This window comes from Nelumbo nucifera, chromosome 3 (genome assembly GCF_055504915.1).
Source record: "Nelumbo nucifera cultivar China Antique chromosome 3, China Antique-T2T, whole genome shotgun sequence".
In the NCBI taxonomy this organism is placed as follows: Eukaryota; Viridiplantae; Streptophyta; class Magnoliopsida; order Proteales; family Nelumbonaceae; genus Nelumbo; species Nelumbo nucifera.
Window position 1 is genome coordinate 42,926,198 of NC_142651.1, and position 25,898 is coordinate 42,952,095.

Below are 25,898 nucleotides of genomic sequence, written 5' to 3' on the forward strand. Positions count from 1 at the left end.
AGCTAGGGGTGATCATGGGCCGGGCCAGGCTTTGCCTTCATAACAACGGGCTTAGGCTAGGCCCGTGCTGCATTATGGGCTTAAAAATATAAGCCCGGGCCTGGTCTTACATGGGCCTGGGCCAGGCCAGGCCAAGATTCCGAGCGTAATTATTGTATTTCAGTTCCAAGTTCCAAAATTAAATAATTATACTTTTTTTTTCACTTATTATCGTCAAGACTATAGTAACCTATAAAAAACTTTAAACTTAATATCAAGATAAAAGCTTCTAATATGAAAGAAATTAAATAATTATACGTTGTAATTTATAAGTTTCAATTGGTCATTAGTGCCACGTGCCTACTTCATCACCTCGGCCACGTCAACATTACATCACCTCCGCGGCCTTTCCTATCACCTCGACCACATCAGCACCACGTGTGGATAAGCACAACTAAGACAGGAGAACGTCATACGGATGAGGACAACTCTGTTGGGAAATAGGACTCACCCCAAAGACCTCGACGGACAACCTCATCCTGACAACCCCGGAAGCCTCATCCGATCAGGACACAGATCTATAGTTATAAAAAGGTACCTCCCATATTGTTACTCTGCTCGGACCAAATACCATTCTCCAACTGCTCGGCCCAACCACTCATTTCTTTTTCGATTGACTTGGGTGTTAGAGTATCTATCTACCTGGGGATAACTCCTCAGACCTTTGACCACTTTCTTGGTTGCAGATCTTGAAGTGCGGCTTTGTTCTTCCACCTCGGCTCTGCTCAGTTGGCAGGATTATCTGATTGCGACCTCGGTTCAAGAAATACCTAGGATCAAGTTGCATCAGATTGGCGCCGTTTGTGGGGGAATCACACAAAAAGCCATTCCTAATTTCTCTCACCATGCAATCAAGAAACAATCAATAAAGATGCCAAGAAACGCTTCAGAATACTCAATATGCCGATCCCCATCTCAGGGATCCCGTTCTCACCGCAGCCCTTATGAGAGTCATAACAAACCCAGCCTTAGGCCATGGTCGACCCTGCCCAATTTCAAGCAATGCAGGAGAAGGTCGACCGGATCTTGGCCATGATGCAAACGCTAGGCTCCGCGGCGCAACCAGCACAAACCTCCCCTCCTCTTGCTTCATTGCTTACCGCAGCTGATCCTTGCACTGAGGACCCCAAAAAGTGTCGTTCGAGCAAGGGGAAGGCACGGTCTAATCAAGAAAAGCAACGGACATCAAGATCGGGCTCCTCAGCCCAGTCCCGCGGACATGACAACCGTAGCAAATCGCACCAAACCACCCAAGTACTTGCTAAAGAAAGATTCGACAAATGGACACCACACCATCCGATCTCCATCATCGAGTCTATCTTGGTCATGGATCGCCAAGCACCGCCCAAGAAAGAAAGATTAGCGCACGCAACAGTCTTAGACAACAAAGATATAAAGATCAAAGAACTCTGACAACTTTTGACCGAGTTGGAGCGTAGCCAAGCTCAAAGAAGTGCAGCCCCTCCTGTGATCCAACCAGTGGAGCTGAACAGCTAGCCTGCCAAGGAGCCGCCCTTCACCCAAGAGATTGTAGACAAGCTCCCCCTAGTCATCTAGCGAGCACCACAGTTTGAGAAGTATGATAGAAAGAGAGACCCCAACAACCATCTTGAAGCCTTCAAAGCTCAGATGATGTTGCACAGCATGTCCGAAGGCTTAATGTGTAAAACCTTCATGGAAACTCTCAAGGGTGTGGCTTTGACATGGTACTCCTCCCTTCTTCGTGCTCTGTCTCTTCCTGATAACAGTTGGAGAACTAGTTTCTGGCCCAGTTCACAGCCAGTAAAAAACACTGGAAGATGGAAGGCTTCGGCAAGCCTCATACAAGTGCAGCAAAAGAAGGGAGAGTCCCTTAGGGAGTATCTCACCAAGTTCAACACCAAATCTCTATAGGTTCGGTCCTTGAACCAATCAATGGTAGTCACCGCCATCTAGCATGGCCTCCTCCCCTCTCCCTTCAACTTCTCAATCTCCAAGAATCCTCCTCAAACCATAGCCGCACTGATGAGCCATGCAGAAAAGTACATCAACGCGGAAGAAGCACAAGCACAACAGAGAAACGAAGAGGATCGACCTGATAGAAAGAGACGAGATTCCAAAGAACGCAGGATAGAGAAGGCGGACCGAGATGACAAGAGACAAGATCGCTAGTCAGACCGAAGACCCCGCCACCAACTTACAGAAATTTCACGCCGCTGATAGACCGCAGTCTAAAATTCTAATGCAGATTTGTGACCGTAATTGCGTCCGATGGCCTAAGAAGATGAAGTTCGAGAGCAATAAGAGGAACTACGACAAATACTATGTGTTCCACCGAGACCACGGCCATGACACTGACGAATGTTATGATCTGCGCCACCACATTGAGGACCTGGCCAGGTGCGGATACCTCGGTGGGTTTATCGACAACAACGATGAGAAAGCAAAGGAACCGCGACTAGCAACCAGACCTCCACCCAGGCTCCCCTAGTCGGGGTCATCGCTGTGATCTCAGGCGAGATGATCGCTGGAGGAGAGAGCAGCTTGGGCCGAGGAAAGCGCCTAGCCATAGAAACCCTGATGACGGAAGGCCCATACCGAGGAGTTGGAATATTGGGAACCTAAGAATGTACTACTAATGATTCCACATCAATAAAGACAACTTTCTTTTGCACTCAGTTGTTCAACACCCTACATGACACAGATCGCATGACGCACGCCGCGCATCACACATCATCTAGCCGAACTCTCAACAACTGGAACACCCGCACAATGACTCGGCCAACCTATAACAGCCAGAGGCTACAACGCATAGCGACACGCTAGCCCAACAGTGTATAGCCGACCAATTTAGCTGACTCGGTCATTGATGACAGAGCCCAAAGCAGGGAAGAACACTCCCACCTCCAAAGGTCAAAGGGTGGTCACCTAACTCTGCACACCCTACTGATGAAGCATCAGATCAGAGCTAGCTGAGGAACGGGTAGCCCATGAAGAGCCGAAAGCTCCCGAGACCTACAACTGAGCATCCCCCAAGAGATGAGAGCTTGGAAAACACCTTGGCCAAGAAAGTCGAAGACCAAAGATCTCGGTTGTAATAAGACCAAGGCCTACAACTTGGTTCAACAAAATAAAAAAAAGGAAGCGAAAGTGCACAAGCTCGGAACCAACAAATATCTTTTTCATTAATCAAAAAAGTTTGTACAAGGTTTTAGGCTCGGCATACTAAGTCATTTACATCATCAACAACAAAAAAATGGAGAGAGACAACTTCGACAAAATAGAACAAAGAAAGAGAAGAAGGCAGTAGTCGTGGTTGGTGGATGTGTCAGTCCTCGGTGGGGTGCTCCTCAGCCTCCTCAGTCTCGGACACCTCGATGGTAGCAGTGTCACCCTCGTAAGGAGTATCAGGGTCATAAGGGCCCAAGCCCCACACGACCTCGGCAATATCGGGGAACCGCCATATAACCTTGTCCCGGTAGAGGTTGAACCCCGTCTTGAAGGAGCGTGTTGCGAAGTTGTTCATCTCGTTCTGATACTCCTGGGAGGCCTTGAACTAAGCAACTGCCTCATCCCTTGCCCGATCCGCCCTCTCATCAGCCTCCTTCTTCAGCTTCTCCCACACCTCCTTTAGCTTGGCAACCTCAGCTTCTAATGTGGCTGTCTATGCACCTGTCACCTCAAGCTCAACCAATTAAGCCTTTAGTCGTGTGACCTTGGTGTGGCTTGACTCGTAGAGGCACCACACTAGCCGAAAATGGTCAACCACCGCAATCGTCGAGCAAGAGTTCTGCAAAAAGGAAACTAAGTATCAACACAACAGCTTTAACCAACCAAAACAAAACAACTAGGGCAAGCAAGAACTTACTGATGTGGCTTGAAGGATGAGTGTGCTCTCTAGGGCACTGCTTGTGGACTCCACTGCCTCCCACCTAATGGTTGGCGTCAAAATGTCGTAGAGAAGTTGCTCGGCCACGCTTTCCATTCCCAACCCATCCTTAGTTCGGACGTTCCACTGTGGCACGTAGATTGGAGGACTGTTGCCCTTCGGTATGTCCCATCGCGGAGAAGTAGGGAGAATAGCCTGAGTGCCCTCCTCCGAGTTGACCACCATGACCTCTTCCTCGGCCTACTTTCATGCTCTCTTTTGCTGCCAGGGAGTCCGCTTGGCAGACCTCGGCTGCACTACCTCAAGTCGGGGCTAGGCCCCTTGGGCACTTCGGCTACGCCTGTCTTGCCCAGCCCTCACCCGTCGAAAAATCTTTTCACAGCTTGCCATCTCAGCACCTACATGCGACAAACAATGGATCAATACCAGTCATACATCTCAAAAAAGAAAAAGAGACCAATAGGACTGAAGCGAAAAAACAGACCGACCCCCTCACTCATCAGCCCGGTGAGGATCAGCATCGAGAAGGATGTGTAATGTGTTACATCGACCTCCCTGATCATTCCTATTGTTGCCCTCTCTTCCTCGGTAAGTTGGGCCAGCTCAGGCTGCTTCACCTTCGTCCTCAACTTCTGGAGCTCAGTCGACAAAGGCAAGCCTTTAGGACAGCGCATAAAGAAGGACTTCTCCTTCCAATGATTCACCGAGGATTGGGTCCCAACCAACATTTTGATATGCAGTTGGGCTGAGAAGTAATAGTATCCCTACTGGTGGTGCTTCAGTTGAAGGAAATAAGAGACCACCCTCAAAGTAATCTCAATGTCGTGGGTAAAGCATTAGAACAGGAGACCAATCAAGAACTTAAAGGAGTTCGGCATCATTTGAACGGGCAACACTCGGTACCACCTGAACACTTTGACAAGCCCCTTGTGCAGAGGGAACCTTAGCCTAGATTCCAGGCTCTTCTCATACACACATAGCTCACCCGGTCGAGCATCTGTGGGCCTCTCACTAGTTCTTAGGCACCTAACTTCCTACCCTTCAGTAATGTAGTATAAAGAGCAGATCCGAGCCACATCCCCGGGTGACAAACAACATGGCGTAGTCCCGAATCGGTGACTAGCCTGCAAAGGAAGGTCAACCTCCATGGTCGACGGCCCCACCTCAGCCTCCCCGACCTCGGCATCCCTCTCAGAACCGACCCCCTCAAAGTCCTCGGCCATGGCCCCCTAGTCATCAGCCTTAGGAACACCGAGCGTGGTAGCCTTGGTGAAAGACCTTGGTTTGGACTCAACATCAGAAAACTAAGCAGAAGAAGAGAAAGAGGAGCGAGAAGACGAGGAAGACATATACCAAGTTTTGAAAGGTTAGGACCGCGGAACTAAAGCAAACACCGAGCACTGAAGACTACTTCTTGTCGAGCTTTGCAAGTGCTTTTCTTCTTAAATGACAAAGGGGAAAAGCTCTTCACCCCCTTTTATAGGATCCCAACGGTCCAGATTAAGGCAGGATCAACGACATAGATCAAACGCCACGCTTTGACAGCTCGGAGACGAAACGCCACCACTAACCTCCACACACGTGTAACCTTGGGAAGGTGAAACGTCGCTTCCATCCACATGGCGCGAGTGTCGGACCAACTAGTTTGCTCAAAAACAGGTTCAACCCCAAGGTGACCCAACTCGAGGGGCACACTCAACCAACTTCAAACATGAGTTCCTCAGCCGAGAATTGAAGAGCTCAGCCACGCCGCACCACGGCTGACACTACACTCCTCGACTTCGGAACTAGGGGAGTGGTGTTTAGGTTATGGCTGAGCTGGCCCCGAGTGCCATGTGCCACCTCCATGGCTGCTTCATCACCTCGGCCACATCAACATCATGTCACCTCCATGGCCTTTCCTATCACCTCAGCCACGTCGGTACCACGTCATGTGGATAAATACGACCAAGACAGGAGAACGTTATACAGATGAGGACAACTCCACTGGGGATTAGGACTCATTCTGAAGACCTCAGCAAATAACCTCATCCTGACAACCTCGGAAGCCTCATCCAACCAAGACATGGATCTATAGTTATAAAAAGGTACCTCCTACTCAAGGTAAATGATCCAACTCCTAAACTCCCATACTGTTACTCTGCTCGGACTAGTACCATTCTCCAACTGTTGGGCCCAACCACTCACCTCTTTTTCGACTGACTTGAGCGTTGGAGTGTCTACCTAGGGATAACTCCTCGGGCCTCTAACCACTTTCTTGGTTGTAGATCTTGAAGTGCGACTTCGTCCTTCCACTTCGACTCCACCCAGTTGGCAAGATTATCTGACTACAACCTCGGTTCAAGAAATACCTTGGATCAAGTTGCATCAATTAGTATGCTAAAAATGATAATTTTAACAAACTAATTCTTCTATCAACAAAAAATCAACCTAGAACCTATAATATCTATCAAAAGATAACCATCCATTGTCATGTAATATCCACAAAACAACTTTAAACATCTCTATGAGCTCCATCTTCCATTCAACTCCAACAAATAAAAAGTGAAATAAAAAAGATATTAGTAAACTAAGAAAAAATAGTTCACATTAATATAAATAAATAAGTAATAAAATATTGAAAATGGTTTCAATTTTACCCAAAACTTGCAAGTTGCAACCACTCTAAACTTCAGATTTTTTTCATCAACAGAGTCTTCATCACTAGAAGATTCGTCCTTTGGTGAGAGAGATTGGATGCGGGAGCTGAGAAGATTAGGGTTTAGTAGTTTCTATATTTCATTAAATACTATATTAGAATTTGGTAAGATCTAAGACCACATGATTAAAATCTTTAATCTCCTACAAATCTCTATTTAATATATAAAACATCAATTATCAAATATTTTTAAATAACATATATACATAAATATATATAACATATTATTTATAAATATCCGGGTTGGGCCTAAAAAATTAGGCCCAAGCCCGACCCTAAATTTTGCGGGCCTGATGCGGGCCCGAGCCAGGCCTTAACAAAAAACCTAGGCCCAAGCCTGGATTTTTCGGGCTGGACTAAAATGATCACCCCTACCTGAAGCCAACTTTCATTCACCTATAAAATCCATGGTTTTCAAAATTGGACCAAACCTGACGGTCATACTGGAAAAACTGGGAACCGGTCAGGTCCGTTTTACCCCAGAACTGTTATTTTGCCAAAAACCGTTGATTTGGTCCATAAATCACTGACTCGAGCGGTCAAACTGTCCAACAGTTTAGCTACTTTTATTTTTTTATTTTTTTATTTTTTTATTTTTTTGTTAGAATGGACCGTCCATTCAATTCAAATGGTCAGACCGTTAAACCCGGAAACCGGACCCTAATCGGTTCGTTGTCCAGTTCGGTTTTCAAAACCTTGTGTGACCGAAACACCCAATATGCCCCATTGGATGTATAGATACTTTTCTATCTTTTTGTGTTCATACCCGTACAGGAAAACCGCAATATCTAAGAAAGAACGTACGGTATGAACACAAAAATGTTTGCCTTTTCTATCTTTGACGCTTGTTTCCCAAACTGGTTAATTCTGTTCAACTTCAACCTTAAGCTTCTGGAATCTGTAGAATGAAAATGTATACATATGATGAGGTTGGTCTAATCCAACTGGGAATTTGACTGAATTCATCACATTTATGATTTATGACCATCTCCTCTGATCTAGACCATAAGATTAGTATTTGCAATTAAAGACCCGAGAAATCATCCATTTGATGCGACAAATTAACCGAGAGCAAATGCAGTAGCGATACGACTGGTTGATCATCTCCAGGTCCAAACCTCTAGTCAGAGCTGGTGATGTCGTGTTCTTCAAGTTCCCCAAAACTTGAATGACCAGTGGTCATTCATGCTTTTCTGCGTTGGTTAATCGTTATTAGATGAACTTTGGTTGTATTCCTTGCATTAACATCAACATTAGTACTTTTTAATATCTGACTTGAGTTCCTATTCAGATTCTGATCCTAAAGAGTGATCTGTTCTTCTTTGTTTGATGATTCTAAGGAGTTTTGACAATCCAATGCAGAGCCTTCTATATCTTCCTGATGCTAATGGGTTCAGAAGCATGAAAATTTCATACTGCAAATATTATAGACCACAATTAATGTGATGTCCATTAATTTTAGTTAGAAACAAATCACATCCCGGTCAAGGTCTTCAGCCCCAATCCCCAAGATTACTCCAACTCGTTTACGTATGTATATGGAAGAAGTATATCAGTTAAACTGTTTAGCTTAGAAGAAATTAAGACTTCATTCCATCTTCTGCAACATGATTCCTTCCCCTATCTTTTATGTGCTCATCTTTGCCATGGTCTTCTTCATTTATCTACCAAACCCATCTCACATTGAGGCCAGGGATGGCAGTTTCACAGTCGAACTGATCCACCGTGATTCCCCATTTTCTCCATTCCACAATTCTGCAGAGACCCAACACATACGATTAAGAAAAGCTGTTCATCGTTCGATGTCTCGAGTTGAATACTTTCGTTCGAGGAGCCTATCTTCAGCAGCTTCCTCTTCTTCGAAGACCTTTGTATCTATGGTGACTCCAAAAAGTGGTGAATTTCTCATAAAACTATCCATTGGCACACCACCATTTGAGCTCTTTGCCATTGTTGACACAGGAAGTGATCTTACATGGATCAAGTGCAAGCCTAATAATCAGGATTATGATCAAAGCACATCCCTCTTTGATCCCAAAGCATCTTCCAGTTATGGCGACCTCTCATGCTTCTCAACACCCTGCAAAGAACTAGTAAAAACCTCTTGCAGTATTAATGGAGAGACCTGCCAGTACTCTTATTCCTACAGGGACAGGTCCTCAACAATGGGAACACTGGCCTCAGAGAAGCTGAACCTGAATTCTGTTTTGATGGAAAACATAGTCTTTGGCTGTGCACATCCCTACAGTGGAGACTTAAGCAACATTGCAGATGGGCTTATTGGCCCCTTCAATTGGTGGAAGACTGTCATACTGCCTTGTGCCCTTGCAGGAGAGCAACATGAGTAGCACCATCAGTTTTGGCACTAACAAGGCAATGGTCCATAGCAGCAACAGTGTCTCAACACCCTTGGTTTCCAAAGAACCAACTACATTTTACTATCTTAATCTGGAAGGCCTAAGCGTGAACAGCAACAAGTTTGTTCAAATTCAGACTCATGGAAACATTGTTATTGATTCAGGCACAACATACACAATTTTAAGCTCTCATCTTTACAACCAATTGGAATCGACACTGTCGAATGTCACCGTCGACCTTACCCGGGCGGAAGACCTGACCAGAACCTTTAGGCTGTGCTATGAGGACAAGCCATTTGCTAGACTTCCCAACATAACATTTCACTTCACTGGTGCAGATTTGATCTTGGGGCCGCACAATACTTTCATTGAGTTCAATGGTTTGGCCTGCCTGGCAATACTGCCAAGCAAGGATGACTTTTCCATCTTTGGAAATGTTGCTCAGCGAAATTTTTTAGTTACTTATGATCTTGAAGAGAGAAAGGTATCGTTTGCTTCAACAAGGTGTTCCAGCACTAGTTATTATTCTGATGGAGTACTGCATTTGCATCCCTCAACTCTTCTCCTCTTGTTGTCTCTTTCCATGTACAAGCTACTAATAACTAGCTAATTGAGTTTTATTTAGAAAAATAAATTCCAGGAGAGGAAATTAATGTAGGTTAATTTGATGTAAAGAGGTTTTCCACGTGGGTTCAAATGTTTTTTTTTTTGCCGGAGGAAAATACAGTTAAACTGCTAAAAAGAGAAATTTTCTTCCGGGATTATTAGAAAATAAAAACCTGTTAAGGGACCTCTGACCCCAAAGCCTATTTGACCAAGTGGTCTAGTGTTTGATCCTCATCACTCCTAATATTATAATTAATTAAATTTCAGCATTAAGTATGAATGGGCCCGAACTTGCTCCCACACTTCAAGCCTCATGAGCTTTCACGCGAGGGGTAGATCAGAGAATAAAAACCTATTCAGGACCTCACCAAACAACTTTTAGGTTGAAAGGTTCTTGAGGGGGATAAAGCACTAATAGCATGCTTGAAAATTTTGCGGATTTCACTCTCTTGGGAATCATACTGGGTCAACCCACCAGGTGGCTAACTGTGTCAAAGTGTTGGATGCGATTTGGCCACTTATCCGGGGTATTCATAAAAAGGTGAAAAACCAAATTGAACTGAGAATGCTGAACCAAAAATAATCTGGTTAACCAAATCAATTTATCGGTATATATATTTACATATTATGTATATATTTATCATATATTATCTATATATGTGCATTATATATAAACATACTATATTATAAACCAAAAAATTGAATAAGTCAAAATCCAAAACTGATCAACCAGTTAATCAGTTGATTTGATTCGGTTTCGGTTCAGGGATTTTCAGAAACCGACAGTACTGATTCAGCATAAAAAATGCACATGGCTTAACCCAACCGTGAACACCCCTATCACTTGTATCTCTCATAATTAAAAATACCTTGTAGATTCTATTGTAATATTGACGACTAGGATAACTCGATTAGATCGAAATATTTAACCCAAAAACAAAAGCAGTGATTTTTATCAATGAACTATTCTTTATTAGGTGAGAACGAAGTTTATTGACCGTGGAAATTGGAATATGAAAATATATACATCTGATGTGGTTGGTCAAGCCCACTAGCCCTGAAAAGAATTTGATTGGGTTCATCATATTTATTTATTACCATCTTCTCTAGTCTAGATTATTAATTAGATTATTCTTTGCAAGTTGACAAGACTATGTCTCATCCATGTGATGGCTAACCAAGAGCAAGCGTTTAATACATATATCCACTTGATACTCAAACAAGAAAGACCAAACGCAACACTGAAACGACACCGGATGATCTCCAGGACTACACCGTTAGCTACTTTAGTCAGAGCTGGTGATATTATGTTCCTCAAGGCCTCAAAACTTTGATAGCTAATGGTCATGATACTTATTTTCCATAGATTTGAACTTTAGGTGATAGTCCTTGGATTAACATCAACTTTGGTAATTTTCTATAACATCTGATTTGAGTTCCTACTCAGATTCTGAATCTAAGAAGTCTGTTCCCTTTATTGGATGATTCTTACGAGGAGTTCTTTGCAACCCAATAGAGATCCTTCTGCATCTTCCTGGTAACAGTGGATGCAGAAACATGGAAATTTCGTACTGGAATTTTATTGGATGATTCTGATTTTCTTTACAATTAATCTAATAGAGAACCTTCTACTACATCTTCCTGGTATTAATAGGTGCAGAAGCATGGAAAATTCTTACTGGAAATATATCATCACATTAATTAGACCATATATTTGTAATGTAAATTAATTTTAGTTAGCAGACACGTCCCTTTCTGGTCAAAGTCTTCAACCCCTAGAGTCCAAGTCGTTCATATATGTGAAGGGAAGAAGTATATCAGTTGAACTGTATAGCTTGCAAAGAAATTATAACTTCTTGTTTCATCTTCTCCAACATGATTCCTTTCCCCGCCTTTTATGTGCTAGTCTCTGCCATGATCTTCTTCATTTATCTACCAAACCCATCTCGTATCGAGGCAAGGGATGGCGGTTTCACTGTCGAATTGATCCATCGTGATTCCCCATTTTCTCCATTCTACAATTCTGCAGAGACCCAATCCATCCGCTTAAGAAAAGCTGTTCATCGTTCAATATCTCGAGTTGGATACCTTCGTTCGAGGAGTCTATCTTCAGCAGCTTCCTCTTCTCCAAAGACCTTTGTATCTATGGTGACTCCAAGCAGTGGTGAATATCTCATAAAACTATCCATCGGCACGCCGCCGTTCGAGTTCTTTGCCATTGTTGACACAGGAAGTGATCTTACATGGACCAAGTGCAAGCCTGATAATCAGGATTATGATCAAAGTGCGTCCTTCTTTTATCCCCAAGCATCTTCCAGTTATCATGATCTCTCATGCTTGTCAAGACCCTGCCAAGATCTACACCCATCTTCCTGCATCTATGGACAGGCCTGTCAGTACTCTTATTCTTACAAGGACAACTCTTCTATAGCAGGAGCACTGGCCTCAGAGAAGCTAACCTTCAATTCTGTTGTAATGGAAAACATTGTCTTTGGCTGTGCATATGCTTACAATGGAGTCTTGACCAACATTGGAGCTGGGCTAATTGGCCTTGGGGGAGGACCAGTGTCTCTCATCACTCAGTTGGCCCCTTCAATTGGTGGAAAGCTGTCATACTGTCTTGTGCCCTTGCAGGACAGCAACATGGGTAGCACCATCAGCTTTGGTAACAAGGCAATGGTCCACAGCAGCAACAGTGTTTCAACACCTTTAGTTTCCAAAGAGCCAACTACATTTTACTTTCTTAATCTGGAAGGCTTAAGTGTGAATGATAAGAAGTTTGATGCAATTCAGACTTATGGAAACATCATTATTGACTCGGGCACAACATATACATATTTAAGCATTGATCTTTACAGCCAATTGGAACTGAAACTGGTGGATGTCATCAATCTTACGAGGGCTGAAGACCCAACTAGAACATTTAGATTGTGCTATGAGGGAAACCCATTTATTAGACTTCCTGACATAACATTTCACTTCACTGGTGCAGATTTGATCTTGGGGTCGCTTAATACTTTCATTGAGACCGATGGTTTGGTTTGCCTTGCGATACTGCCAAGCAACGATTGCCTTTCGATCTTTGGGAATATGGCTCAGCGGAATTTCGTAGTCACTTATGATCTTGAAGAGAGGAAGGTATTATTTGCTTCAACCAGGTGTTCCAGCACTAGTTATTCTGATGGAGTACTGCATTTGCATCCTTCAGTTCTTCTCCTCTTGTTGTCTCTCTCTATTTATAAGCTACTAATAACTAGCTATCTTCCATGGGATGTGTCAACTTCTAAGATTATAGATCATTAGGCTAAGTTTGGTTTGATAGAAAATAAGAGAGAGAGAGAGAGAGATTCGTTAACAATATTTCCTCAAATTTCCGGCTTCTCTCTTAATTATTTTCCATCAAACCAAACACACTTAGTATCCAAAAATTGGGATTTATTCAAAAAAAAAATCTAGGAAAGGAAATCAACTCGTTGGGACATTAATTTGGTAGATATAGAGGTTCACCATATGGGTTTTTTAGGGTATCCTCCTTCATTAAGTGTCATAATAAACAGAGCTAGCTGTGGAGATTTTCAGTTGATGTTACAGACTCCTAGTTCCCAACTGAATTTCAAATCATTCACAAACCCATTAGGAATCATGAACTCATGATGCATCTCAAGTTTGAGAAATATAATAAAGTTGCAAAGATGGCGACAGAGAGCACTCTCTGTTTTGTTTATACCAATACAAAACAGAGCTGAGAGAAATAAACACAGCAAGCAGTTTTGGCAATTGTGCTATCTGTAAGACTTTAAGAACGAGCAATTCCTCATGAAGCTATCTTCTCTGTAATTACAAATACAGGAACTGGATTTTTCAAGTAAAATAGCCCGAGATCATCACTTGGGTTCATTTATCACCTTTTCAATTGAAGAAACATCCATCCTTGATGATGCTTGCTTAACCCAATTCATCACCTTCTTGGCCTCTTGTTGAATCTCCTTCTCCTTCTCCTTGGCCTTCTTGTACCTCTTCTCCTGTTCTTGCGCTGAAAAAGTGCTCATGTCTGATAAGATCTCATCGTTCTTTCCCCACTCAATTTCGTGGAGGTCTAAAGGGACCCTGTCAGCCTTGCTTTTCTTTTTTGAAGCTTTCTTTGAAGAATAGCAGAAACAGCAGGTCTGTTGAGGCGGGGATGAAGCTTCCATTAATGAACTCCTTCTAATTGAATGGGAAAAGACAAAACAAACCCAATTATGAATTCGGATTATAAGTTTGAAATTTATGCCATTCAGTGATAGAAGAAGAATCCGCAGCTTCTTCACTCGAAATCTAATTATCTAATCCAGTCTCCTTTCAAGCCAATTGGAGCTCTTCAAACTGTCTCTTGGGAATTCCAGGATTGAACAGAGAAAATTGAACTGGGAGATTGAAGTTGGATCGGATGTTGGGGTTAGAACTAACATTCCAGCGGGAGCAATCTGGTTTCCAGAGTTCAGAGATCCAAAACAAGGGAAGGAACAAGGAAGTGAACAGAACAAATATCTCTGTTGACAAAGTCCATACAGCTTTTTTCTGAGACATGAAAGATGGGGCTGGAATTCGGTTTAGCCTCAAAATTCAACAAAGTTTAGCCGTTGGGACCCATTTGAAAATTGTTGGGTACTCGGAAGGACAAAGGTTTTAACAGAACATAGATAGAAAGAGTCCAATCAGACGGTGTTTGTGGGGGTTGTACAAAATTTTCCGTAGGCTATGTGTTCATGAAATCAGCCAATAGCTGATGAAGGAGTAGTTACTGGCTTCAGCAATTTCAAATAAACAAATGGGTTCATGAGTAGGCGGATGGTGACATGTTAACTCCTGCCAATTAGGTGATCGATGCATTTACATAAAAGCTATTTACGTGTTATTTATTTATTTATATTTTGTTATTTTAGGTCATGAATTACGTAATAAAAGTCAATGGAATAGATGGGTGGGTGTGCGTAAGCTACACTCAAAGTATATATATTAAGTATAATAAAAAATATAAAATTTCAGTATATATAATATAAATTTATAATGTATGTTAATGAGTACAACTTATTACTTTTCTAATTAATTTACATATTTTCTTTTTAATCGATACGCATTCTTATTAATATGAATCTTATGTTTTTGAAATTTTGTTTTTTGCTTTACTTCGTTCTTGTGACTTATAAGCAATCCATTTATTCCATTTCCACATTTTTTATTTATTTTTTATATAGTTTTGGATAGAATATATATATATATATTTACTTTTTATTACACTATATTATTTTTTATTATGGAACTTTTAAAATTTTATTTTGTTTTAGTTTTACATTTATAAATTTTTTATCTAAATTAAATATATATTTTTTTTTAATTTTTACTTAATTTACATTTATTTTAGCATATTTTTCTACAGAAACTAATATATAAATTTGTATAGATGTCCTGTGTTTTATTGTCAGTCTTGTGTGACGAATTCACATATACACCCTACAGCATATTCCAATCATGTATTGGGAACATCTCCCACTAACAACTTTGGGAGATGTCCCTAGTGCATGCTGAGATGTGCATGTTGGGCATTTGTGGGGTGCAGATGTGATCTCATTGTGCAGCTGGGTTCATATATGGTGTTGGGAGTGTGGGGGCTGAGGGAATGAACCAGTGTTGGTGGCTATGCAAGGTGGTTGAGGCCAATCTAGATCTCCTGTCAACAAAAAATATGCTCCAACACTCTACCAACATAATTTGACACTGCACATTCCATACATGGCAGGTCCCATTTCTATGCTGGGTCCCAGTCTCATGCTGAGATGTGCCGTGTCGGATCAAGTTAGATAGGGTATTGGAATGTATTTTGTTGCAGGAGATCCAACTCAATTATGCGTATATCTAAGGATATTAGGCCTTACCTGTTTATATTTCTCAAGGAAAGGAAAATGATTAAAATAGTGTTTTGGGTGAAAACAAATGGAATCATGGGCTTTATGGCCCATCCACTTTCGACTGATCTTGGGCATACAATACATCTGCTCCTTCGTTTGTTTTCGATTCTGTTCTTTTCGTTTAACTTTCCATTCTCTGTATTTGAGCATTACAATCTAAAGCAGCTCATCACATAAGAGATCAAAATTCTAAATTTAACAACAATTGGTTACTACTGATTCTTTGTACAAGCAGTTGGCTCGAAGGAAACCTTCTTAAGTTTGAGTTCATAACCAACCAAAAAGTTCACTTGACACAAATTACCCAAGATGGCTAAATCAGAAGGGAACGTGGCAAAGCACAAAACATCATCTTCAACCATAACAGAGGTGTTCAATGTCTTCAACTTCAACCTTAGGTCTGCACCTTTGAAGTGCATAGTGATGGTGAGGGCATCCAAATGATCAATTGTAATCCTAAGAACATAAACGAAAATCCCCTTTGGGTCAGCAATAGGTTCTAGATCAATTTCATCTTTCAATGCTGATTCCAAAACTTCATATATATACAACTCTCATGTGGGAGAACCATAAAACTTATTCCTAAATCAACGATGGCACGTGTTTGTTAATATGTATTAACGTTGTGAGAACCGTGCATTTTTTGGGAATGCATTCTTTGAGAGTATCAATTTATCACTCCAAAGAATATGTTACTTGGATGCTGTTATCACGCGAGAATAATTTTTTTTTGTTGTACCAAATGCATTCCTGCTCTGCAAGAACACCAGGAGTGATAGAAACGTTTTTATGGAACATTGCCAAATAGGGCCTTACCTTCTTCCACCACTCCGAATTTTGATGAATGCTTGTATACCAACTTCTTGTTCCATTCTCTTGCTAAACCATAAGAGTTGAAGCTACACCTTCACCTGAAAGTATGGAAGTAATTATCAAAATTAGGGCCCGTTTGGCGTGTCTTTCTGCACGGTCTTTCAGCTGTTTACAAGTTAGGAAGACCGGTTTTCGGTCTATTCTCGTTTGGCTCACAGAAGATCTAGCCACCAAAAGAAGGAGGGCTGAAAAGACACGAAAAGCCCATTTTGGGCTGATTTCGGAAAGCTTTAAATGAAGCTTTCCGCGTCTTTCGTGTTTTATTCTTACACGGAAAGATGCACAGAAAGACGTGCATCTGCCAAACATACTTTGAGTTGCTCAGATTTTCATGTAAAAGCTCAATGCATCTTTTACATGTCAAAACTACCAGAAGATCTTCCAAAAAGACATGCCGAACAGGCCCTTAATTTTGTTAATTGTGTTCTCTTTGGACATTGGCGCAAAGCAATAAGAGAATTTGCCATCAGCTTCTGATGAACCCAACTTAGAAATCAGTGACAAAAAAGAAAAGAAACCCGCCAAGGCCAACAATGCCTCAAAGAGAGGGGCCTTTTGCTTACAACAATGAATACAAGGCTTACACTATATATGTCCATATAAGGTAACTATCAATACCGGTATCAACAATGGCTAGGACCTCTACAGGACAGGTGGGGTACCTATTAAGAATTTCATGTGACAATCTCCATCCCCAGTAAGGGTGTAAACAGATTGAATATCGAATTCGATTAGAAAATTTGATATTTGAATTTGATTCAATATTCTATGGATATTGAAAATCAACGTTTGAATTTGATTTTAAGTATTTGATTTGATTTAAATTCAATTAATTATTTATTTTAGGTAATTAATAAATATTTATTTATATAAAATATATAAATGATTTATATAATTTAAATAATATAAAAATATTTAAATATTTTATATATTATATAAGAATTAAATAATTCGTCAAATTCAGATAGTTATTAAATCAAATCAAGTCATATCTAAATTCAATTTGACTATTTAAATGGTATAAATAGAATATTCAAATTCAACTGATTATAATATTTGAATTATCTGAATTCAATTCGCTTATATTGAATCTTGAATTCAAAATTGGATTTTCAAATACCATTAACACTCCTAAATCCCCAGGGATTACCCCTGATTGGATTGTTTGCTGAAAGAGCTTAGAGTCCGCCTTTGAGTAAATTTAGACTAATTGTGTGGAGAAGGTGAGTCGTAGACAAAAACACCAATACATGACATGAAGATGAAGAGCAGGTACTAGCAATATAATGTGAATGGCTCATTCTTGCATTATAATGGGTTTGTGGCAGTATCGGCTGAATTTGGACTGGTTCTTCTCCTCTAAGCTTGGTTTGTGGCACTTAGGGCCAAACCTGGGCTTATGTATCTTTCCAGATCCGGACGCTACTAGGTTTACTTGATATAGTTGAGTCTATGATTCTCCCATTCTCCATTTAATTGATCAATTTTGATTCCTGAGAATGACATCTTTCAATTCTAGTATGTTTCAAGGACATAAGAATACAATAAGATGGATGGGAAACCACTTCAATTAGTCTTCTTTCATCTTCTGTTTCATATTTTTCTTCTTCCAATGTTTGTCTTAAATTGATGTGACGCAAAGGAGGTTGCTAGGAAAGATCATCTTTGAGCTCAATATATATTTGGATTCAGTTTTGTTAGTTAGAAAAGATTTTCAATAATTTATTAAAAAAGAGGGGAAAAGGACTTCACCCATAATACACAATTTGGGATTTTTCTTAAAAACGATTCTCCAGAGCCTCAAAGTTCATAGCAGAGTGGGCCTGAATTGAAGGATTTATTGCTTTGCCTTTTAGTGAATAATATAATTAAATAAATAAAACATTCAAGGGTATTAGTAATGTAGCTTATTCATCACTTAAAGATGAAACACTAAGCTTTTTAGTGCAGCCATTTATTTGTTATCAAACAGCACCTTATTGAAATGGGTTCCTCACTCTTCCCTACCAATGATAATGGCCAGGCTAGGCATCATATAAATTAATAAAATTTTAATTGAATTTTATAATTAAAATTATATAAAATAAATATAAAATGTGTTTTATATATTTTAATTGAATTGGATGATATATTAAAATTATCCAAAAACACCTGTAAAAGATATATCGGGCACTAAAGGTGCAATATGATACACCCGATACGGGAGCATTAGTCATATCTATATCTATATATTAAAATGGAATGTGCCAAGATGGCACTTTCCTACTTTATATTTTTTTATATAAGCACTTATCTTTTTTTTGTTTTTTTTTATTTTTTTTCATTTTAAAATGAACAAAATAACTAAAGCAGCCAATAAGATTTAAGACTTTTATCTCCTCTCATTAGCTCACCATTAACTCCCACTTTTCTTTCTCATTAACTCTTTTAATTATCTCTTCTCATTCCTTATACTATTAACTCTCTCATTCAAAACTCATGCCATTAATTCTCTCTCCTCTTCATTACTCCATTAAATTGCCTAAAATTCATTAATTTTATCTATATCTATGTCCATTTAAATTTAACTATAATTTTATATACATTAGATATATTTATATTAAATTATAATTATCAATAAAAAGTAACTATATTGAAATGAAAATATTCAATGATATATTATTAGGCTAAATAATCTACTTCAATTTAAAAGATAATTAATTAAGTAATCTATATTGTATAATAAATATCATTTAATTCACTCAATAAATAAAACCAATGTTTTAAAAATCAACTTGAGGATGAATACATTTTTGCCTCTAGGTCATGGATCAACAGTTCAATTGTCTAGGGTTGACAAACCAAACCATGACACATTGAAATAGTTTCAATTTTGTAGTTTTATTTTAGTTTTTAATTTTTTATAAATAAAAGACCCAAAGATTGAAATTCGAGACTACAAAACGAGTTTTTCTTTTTTTTTGTATAGTGGGGTTGCAAAGACCATGAAAGGTTGCCCAAAATAAATAAATAAATAAATCACCCCAATCAAACAACTAAGCACAAAGTTAAATCCTCTATAAGTTTTTTCAATACAATGTTTATATATTTTTTAATGATCCAATCATCCAATGACCGGATCAAAAGGGCTAATGGTTCAACTACCTAAGTTTAATGGGTTTTAACCAAATCAACAATTTTTGATAAAAAAAGTAAGTTTTAGGAAACCTAGATTTAGAAATAAGGTTGAGTGATGGTTTGAATGGTTTAACCGTTTGAGTCAATACTAAGTTAGAGAACATTGAGTAAAACATCATACAAATTATAATCCATTTATATTCCATTTGAAATAACAAAAATTAATTAATCATAGTAGAAATAATTTATTAAATTACTTAAATAAGATAAAAATAATTATTAATTATTATTGATAAAAACATTTTATTAATATAATAAAAACAAATAAATTAATAAAATGTAATAAGGTAAATTAAAAACTAACATCTATTTAAAATCAATACAAAATTATCTAACAATTATTAGTTTTATAATTAATTTTTACTAACGAACTTAAATTGCACTGAAAAATAAAAATTTAAAATAATTACAAGCCATGAAATTTTAAAATTAATAAAAAATTAACATTAAGATATAAAAAATAATATAAACTTGAATTGTGATCCATTAAATTAGACAAAACCGAAAAAAGTGATTGAATTGGATTTATATAAACACCGTTTAATTGAAAATGTCATAAATATCCTTTCTCAATTTTTTTAATAAATTAAAAATCCGTGCATCATCGAACGGGTAGCGGAGTCCCAGTATCATATTACGCATTAGCTGGCTTTCTTCAAAAATTCACTCGAAGGGTGAGGGGTGTTTTGATTGGTCAAAGTTATTTGATTGTAAATCACCTCAGATTGAGTCATAAGCTCCTCACATCGACTTCACAGCATGTTTTGGCCGCACATCGAGAATATCTCACGTATTTATATTTATTATTGATGGGGAGATGTTGTTCATACACGGTGGGATGTTGTTGAAAGGTCGGTGTAAGGAGCGCTAGTGAGTAGCATATCCCAATTTCACAGGAATCGAATCTGCCAAAGCAAAAATGCGGAAGTCGTGAAACCTGAGTAGCAGTTAAACAAACAGAGCATGACTCTGTCACCTTTCCTTTCCTCTCTCTCTTCCTTGTTCTGCTTCCTTTGGTTGCCAACTTGCCATTGCCATGGCATACTTCTCTTCCCTCTCTGACTGCGACGAGTCCGCAGTAGAGGATATCATCTCTCAAGTAAAGGACCTCTGCGTTCTCGAACAAGTTGCAGCCATCAACTGCTCTGGTATTTCGGACTCTATTCTGCCCACCAACCTCGAGGCAAGGTTCCGCAAACTCAAATCGTTTCCCGGATCAAAGCCCATCCTAAAATCCCCACTTCTATCTTTCAATGCAGAAAATAAACATTCACCCACAAGCTCAGATCGTTACAAGAAGAAGCCCAGTTCGTCCTTTGAAAAAGAGAGTGATCATCTCCCCGTCGAATCATCCGAAACCAGAACTGTACCCCATAAGAACGAGCAGGAGACCTCAAAGCAAGCTAAAGCAAGCCCAAATTCGCCCCCTCTTAACGAAACTCCAATTTCGGCTTCTGCAGAATCAAGCGATAAGAAGGGTTTAAAACCGAAACAGGTAACTGGTTCTGTTTCTTCTCCTTCACCTTCATCCAATTCGTCATTGGAAGCTTCTTCTCCACCTCGGCAGACATGCTGTTTTTGGTATTCTCCGAAAAGGGTAGCTGAGAAGAAAGGCAAGGAGAACTGGGTGGCAGGCATCGGTCTTGACACGCCGGACTGGGGGAAGAATGAAGAGATTTTGTCGGACTTCAGTACTCTTTCACTGAAACATCAGAACAGGAGGTTCAAGAAGGCACTGCAAGAGGAAGAAGAGATCACTAAGGAAGCTGAAAAGGTTTTGAAATGGGCAAAGCAGGCATCGGCTAGGATGGAGGTTTATGATATTGAAGATGTATTGAGTGACGATGAAATGTTCAAGTGACTGATGTTGATGGTAGTTTTGCCTAAAATCTAGTTTTTCAAAACTTCATAAATACATAGAAGGTTGGCTATGGAAGCTGAGAGTCAAGTACAGGTTGATATAGGACCCAAAATGATCTCCTCTGTTTATCTTCATTACTTGTTCTTTTTTATCTTCTATAGAAGTATATCCTATTGATCATGAAAATGAAAGTTGCAGAAAATTTATTACAAAAAATAGTTATAGGGTGTTTATCTTACAGCCCTTGTTTCTTTTCTGTTTCAATTACCTGTATTTTCTGAAGGAGTTTGGAAATGGGTTTTGGACCTCAAACATAATGCATCTTTATAATATTACAATTTTTTAGGTAGATGGTTTACAAACTTTCGCTCAAATTCCTACTTCAAACTTCACGTTTCACTTGTAGAACATCTCATTTTCATAATTATGTTGCCAGAATTACTTTGTCGTTCACAAATGTTTGAATGTTTAAGTTGTTGCTGAATCTCACTTCGGACATGAATTGCTTTCATTGTTTTGGTTCTTCTGTTGCCCTTCCCCTGAGTTTAAACTGGTGATGACGTGTGGATGTCTTTTTTGTTGGTCCTACTGCCTGTAATTGGGAGAGATAGGAAATGAGTTGTGGCCACTATTTATATGTTCTTCACACAATTGGTATGATTTTATTACTGATCTTATTTATTCTTAAAATCTTGAACTGCATAGCCTAATTCTCTAAGAACCAGACTTCTAATTATTCTTTCAATATTTCAAACACATTTTCTGAAATTGGATTTCAAATATTTGATCATTTAGTTTATTTTTAAGGGTCTTAAACAGTCAAGTGATCATTTTTCTTATTTCTTCTTTCTCTTGTTTTGGGGAAAAAAATGACATGTTTTCTATCGGTTTCCTTGTCATGTCAAGACATGTAATTCTGAATTTTGTTTTCTTTATCATCAGTTTCCTTGTCATTTCAGGACTTGTAATTCTGAATTGTCAACTCCCTACAACATATAATTGAGAGATTAAGCTCGCAAGGATTGAGAAAGCAGATTTGTTGGTTCTTAACCCTTGTTCTGATCATGGATTTGGTTCTTCTCTTTTCTTCTTCAAGTTGAAGAAATTTCTTTCCTTTGCTCAGTCCTGATCGTTATAGGGTTTGACATCCACAAAAGATTCTAGAAATGAGTCAAAAGAAAATTCAAATAGTTCTTTTTAGTGATTTCCTCTTCCCTGGAAACAGGTTTAAGCTTGACATGATTTGAAATTTAGTTGAGTTTAAAGTTTTAAACAAAAGTGGGGAATTCCTTGCTGTGGATTTCCTCTTCACTGGAAACAAGTTCAAGCTTAATAATGAATTGAGATTGTTTATTTACAACAAGAGTCTGATGTTTGGATATGTGGACCAGAAACTTTGAATGATCATCCTGGCAAGTATTCTGAAGATACAGACATGAATAGATTAGATTGTTTTTTCTTTAGAAAATTAAAGATGTTACAACTGCTACACATCTATACTTTTCATTGTCTAAAACACATCTTTCAAGTCTATGGTATTATGGATTGGATGGCGGGTCTTGAAGTCCTGAAATTTACTTCAAATTTCTCAACTCATGCATATAGATAGTATGCATATTGAGATATAAATATCAAATAGAACTTTTAATATTGTTTCACAAAAATTGGTTTCCCACCTTATCAATTTACACCTTTGCCTCATCTACGAAAAACGAGCAGATTCAATAATCCATATCAGTAAGTTAAGTCATCTATGCTTTGTTTAAACAACATTCTATCATCATTTAAGTGTAACAATGGGGAGTATCTCAATGAAAAACTCTATTGGTATTCCACCTGTTGGAATCCATATCATTGCTGATACTAGTAGCTAGCAATTATGAACTGTAGGCCTTGTTTTGATTGTTATCTACATATGGTAACCTGTTATGCAGAGCAAAACCTTGTGATTACGAAGAGATCAAGTACTGGAGTGAAGATATTTGTCAGTGTAGGTATTTGTATGGAGTTTACACACTGAAAATTAGTGATGGCAAATTTCCCCATCCCCAACGGGACCCGATTTCCCCAAACTGATGGGGTTGGGGATGGGGATTGAGGTCTCCGCCCCGCCCCAACTCCAATAATATATATAATGTTATTTATATTAAATATGTATTATTATATTATTTATATTATAATTTAAAACTATTTATAATTTAAAATTTTTATTTATTTTTCAAAAAATACTGTTATCTAAAAAAAATTTGAGGATTCAGGTCCCTGCAAGGAACCCATCCCCATCAGGGATCGGGGATGGAGGACAAATTTTATCATCCCCGGCGGAGATTGGGAACGGGGATGGGGTTAATTTCAGAATCGGGATCGGGGACAAGGAATATGATCCCTGTCCGGTTGCCATTCCTACTGAAAATCTTGCTGTTAATATATTAACTTTAGTATCCACTACTGGCTGGCTAAGTGGCTTGTTGCCTTCCCTAAGGTGTTAACAAAGGAGAAGGTTCTGGCTTGTTGGTCTTGGAGGGGGGTTCATGGTTGCTAATTTCTCAATTGGGTTCATCAAATTGATGGAAAATTCTCATATTTTTTGGTGCCAATATCTAATAGAAAATCAAACTAGCAAGATGAATTTTGGTATTTCTGCTATAGTTTCAGGCTAAGGATTGCTTTCGACTAATATGGTTTCAAACTACCCTCCCACATTCTACTATCTAGACTCAGACATCAGCATTGGAGAGAAGTTGGGTTACAAAGATTCATCAGAAGCAATTAAGATGAGGGTTAGTCATCAGTGACTCTAGTACAACGTAGACTATGCTCCATTCTGGATTTTACCCTGAAACTGCAAACAGCTTTGAAGGATGCAATTGATCTCAAACCTGTTGCTGACCCTATAGGATTCCTCAAGTTATGCTACAGGAATACAACCGATAGTGATTTTGCCTTGAACACCTTTTGTCAAATGGGCAAATGATGTTGTTTGCAGTTCCAATTTGAAAGTTGAGGCCCTTGAACACCTTTGTCAAACGGGCAAATGAGGTTGTTTGCTTCACCGCGATCCCCTATGAAAGAAGCATGGGAATCTCTGCATATTATCTCAGATGAATTTCTTGTTTCACTATGACATTGAGAATCGTAAGGTACCCTTCATTCCAACAGATTCTACCAAGTAGGGTGTGAATGGATCGGAATCTGATCTGATCGGAGATCCGGTCCTATTTTGTCATATTCGGATCTCCCCTGTTTGGATCTTTGGATTTGGATCACCCCTATCTAATCCGATATATATACTATTTATTTATATAAATATATAGCATATATATGTTATTTATTTATTTATTTATAAATATATTATTTATATTTTATTTTTGTAAATTTGTTATATTAATTATTTTTTATAAGAAACATGTATATATATGATGAAAACAGTTGAAAAGATACTTGTATTTTTTGTTTTTATTTTTTAATTATTATATTTTATTTTTCTTTTAAAAGATTTAAATTGGATCAAATCAAATCTGAAAATCTGACTTCTTCATCAAATTCGAATTTGAATTCGTACTTATGAGATCCAATTGAATCTTCAAATCGGATCAGTTCGGCTCTTAACAGTGTTGGATCGGGATTTGGATATACCCTAAATTCGAATACGATCCAATCCGTTCCATTTGCATCCCTATTACCAAGCACTACTAGTAGTAGGGCATAGCATGTAACAGGATGCTTGATCCAATTATTAATTATAAAAGAAAAGAAAATGCTTAGTTTAATTGCTTAATATAGAAGCGTTTTGTTGCAAGTTGAAGGGGCTAAAAGGGCTACGGGTAGACCAAAAAGGACATGGGTAGAAGCAGTAAGAAATGATACAAGTGCCAATAATTTACCAATGAATATTACATTAAACAGAACAGATTGGTGAAACATGATTCATGTAGCCAACCCCATATGGTTGAGATAAGATGTGGATGATGATGATGACTTTTATTACGTAAAAACCTTTTATAGGCTTTTGTGATAACTAGGAGTGTAAGTGGGGTGGTAAGGCTAAGTGTAGTGGTCTCCTCGAATGACAAAGAAAGGCCGAAGGTTATTGGGTAGCGAAGGTAAACAAAGGTCTTAGAGTTGATAGAATCATGTGTCGATCATGGTTTATTCCCTCTTTTTATAGGGGCAACCCCGAGGCCCTGAAGGAAAGGAGCCAAAAGGGGTTTGATTCCTATTTGGAAGGAGATCTTTGATTCAATATCGATTGTCACTTGTTAGGAGGACATTGTTGGGGGGTTTTCCACATGTCGTGCGAGATCTTCCTAGGACGAAGTTTCCTTTCATTAGAGGATTCTCATGATACACGTATGCTACTTCCCCTTACGGGTCTCCTATATTGGCATAGCACGGATGACGTCAAAGCTAACCTAATGTGTCAACTTAATTTGCTGGATGTCTTGCCATGTCCTCGCAAGACACCAAGTTG

General features: G+C 38.9%; 2 protein-coding genes and 2 pseudogenes across 3 annotated transcripts; 3 read left to right on the forward strand and 1 right to left on the reverse strand.

Moving 5' to 3' along the window:
• Positions 1-8,062: 8,062 nt before the first annotated feature.
• On the forward strand, positions 8,063-9,636 carry LOC104604068 (aspartic proteinase CDR1 pseudogene; annotated as a pseudogene).
• A 1,673-nt stretch (positions 9,637-11,309) lies between these two features.
• Positions 11,310-13,310, forward strand: LOC104603908 (aspartic proteinase CDR1 pseudogene; annotated as a pseudogene). Its single transcript, XR_016084028.1, has one exon. The product of XR_016084028.1 is annotated as an aspartic proteinase CDR1 pseudogene (transcript).
• On the reverse strand, positions 13,223-13,910 carry LOC104603909 (uncharacterized). Its single transcript, XM_010268073.3, has one exon. The coding sequence runs from the start codon at positions 13,759-13,761 to the stop codon at positions 13,453-13,455; it is 309 nt and encodes a 102-aa protein (XP_010266375.1). The 5' UTR covers positions 13,762-13,910; the 3' UTR covers positions 13,223-13,452.
• A 6,550-nt stretch (positions 13,911-20,460) lies between these two features.
• On the forward strand, positions 20,461-21,801 carry LOC104603907 (uncharacterized). Its single transcript, XM_010268071.2, has one exon. It carries the CDS (start codon positions 20,603-20,605, stop codon positions 21,425-21,427), a length of 825 nt encoding a protein of 274 aa, XP_010266373.1. The 5' UTR covers positions 20,461-20,602; the 3' UTR covers positions 21,428-21,801.
• The last annotated feature ends 4,097 nt before the right edge of the window (positions 21,802-25,898 follow it).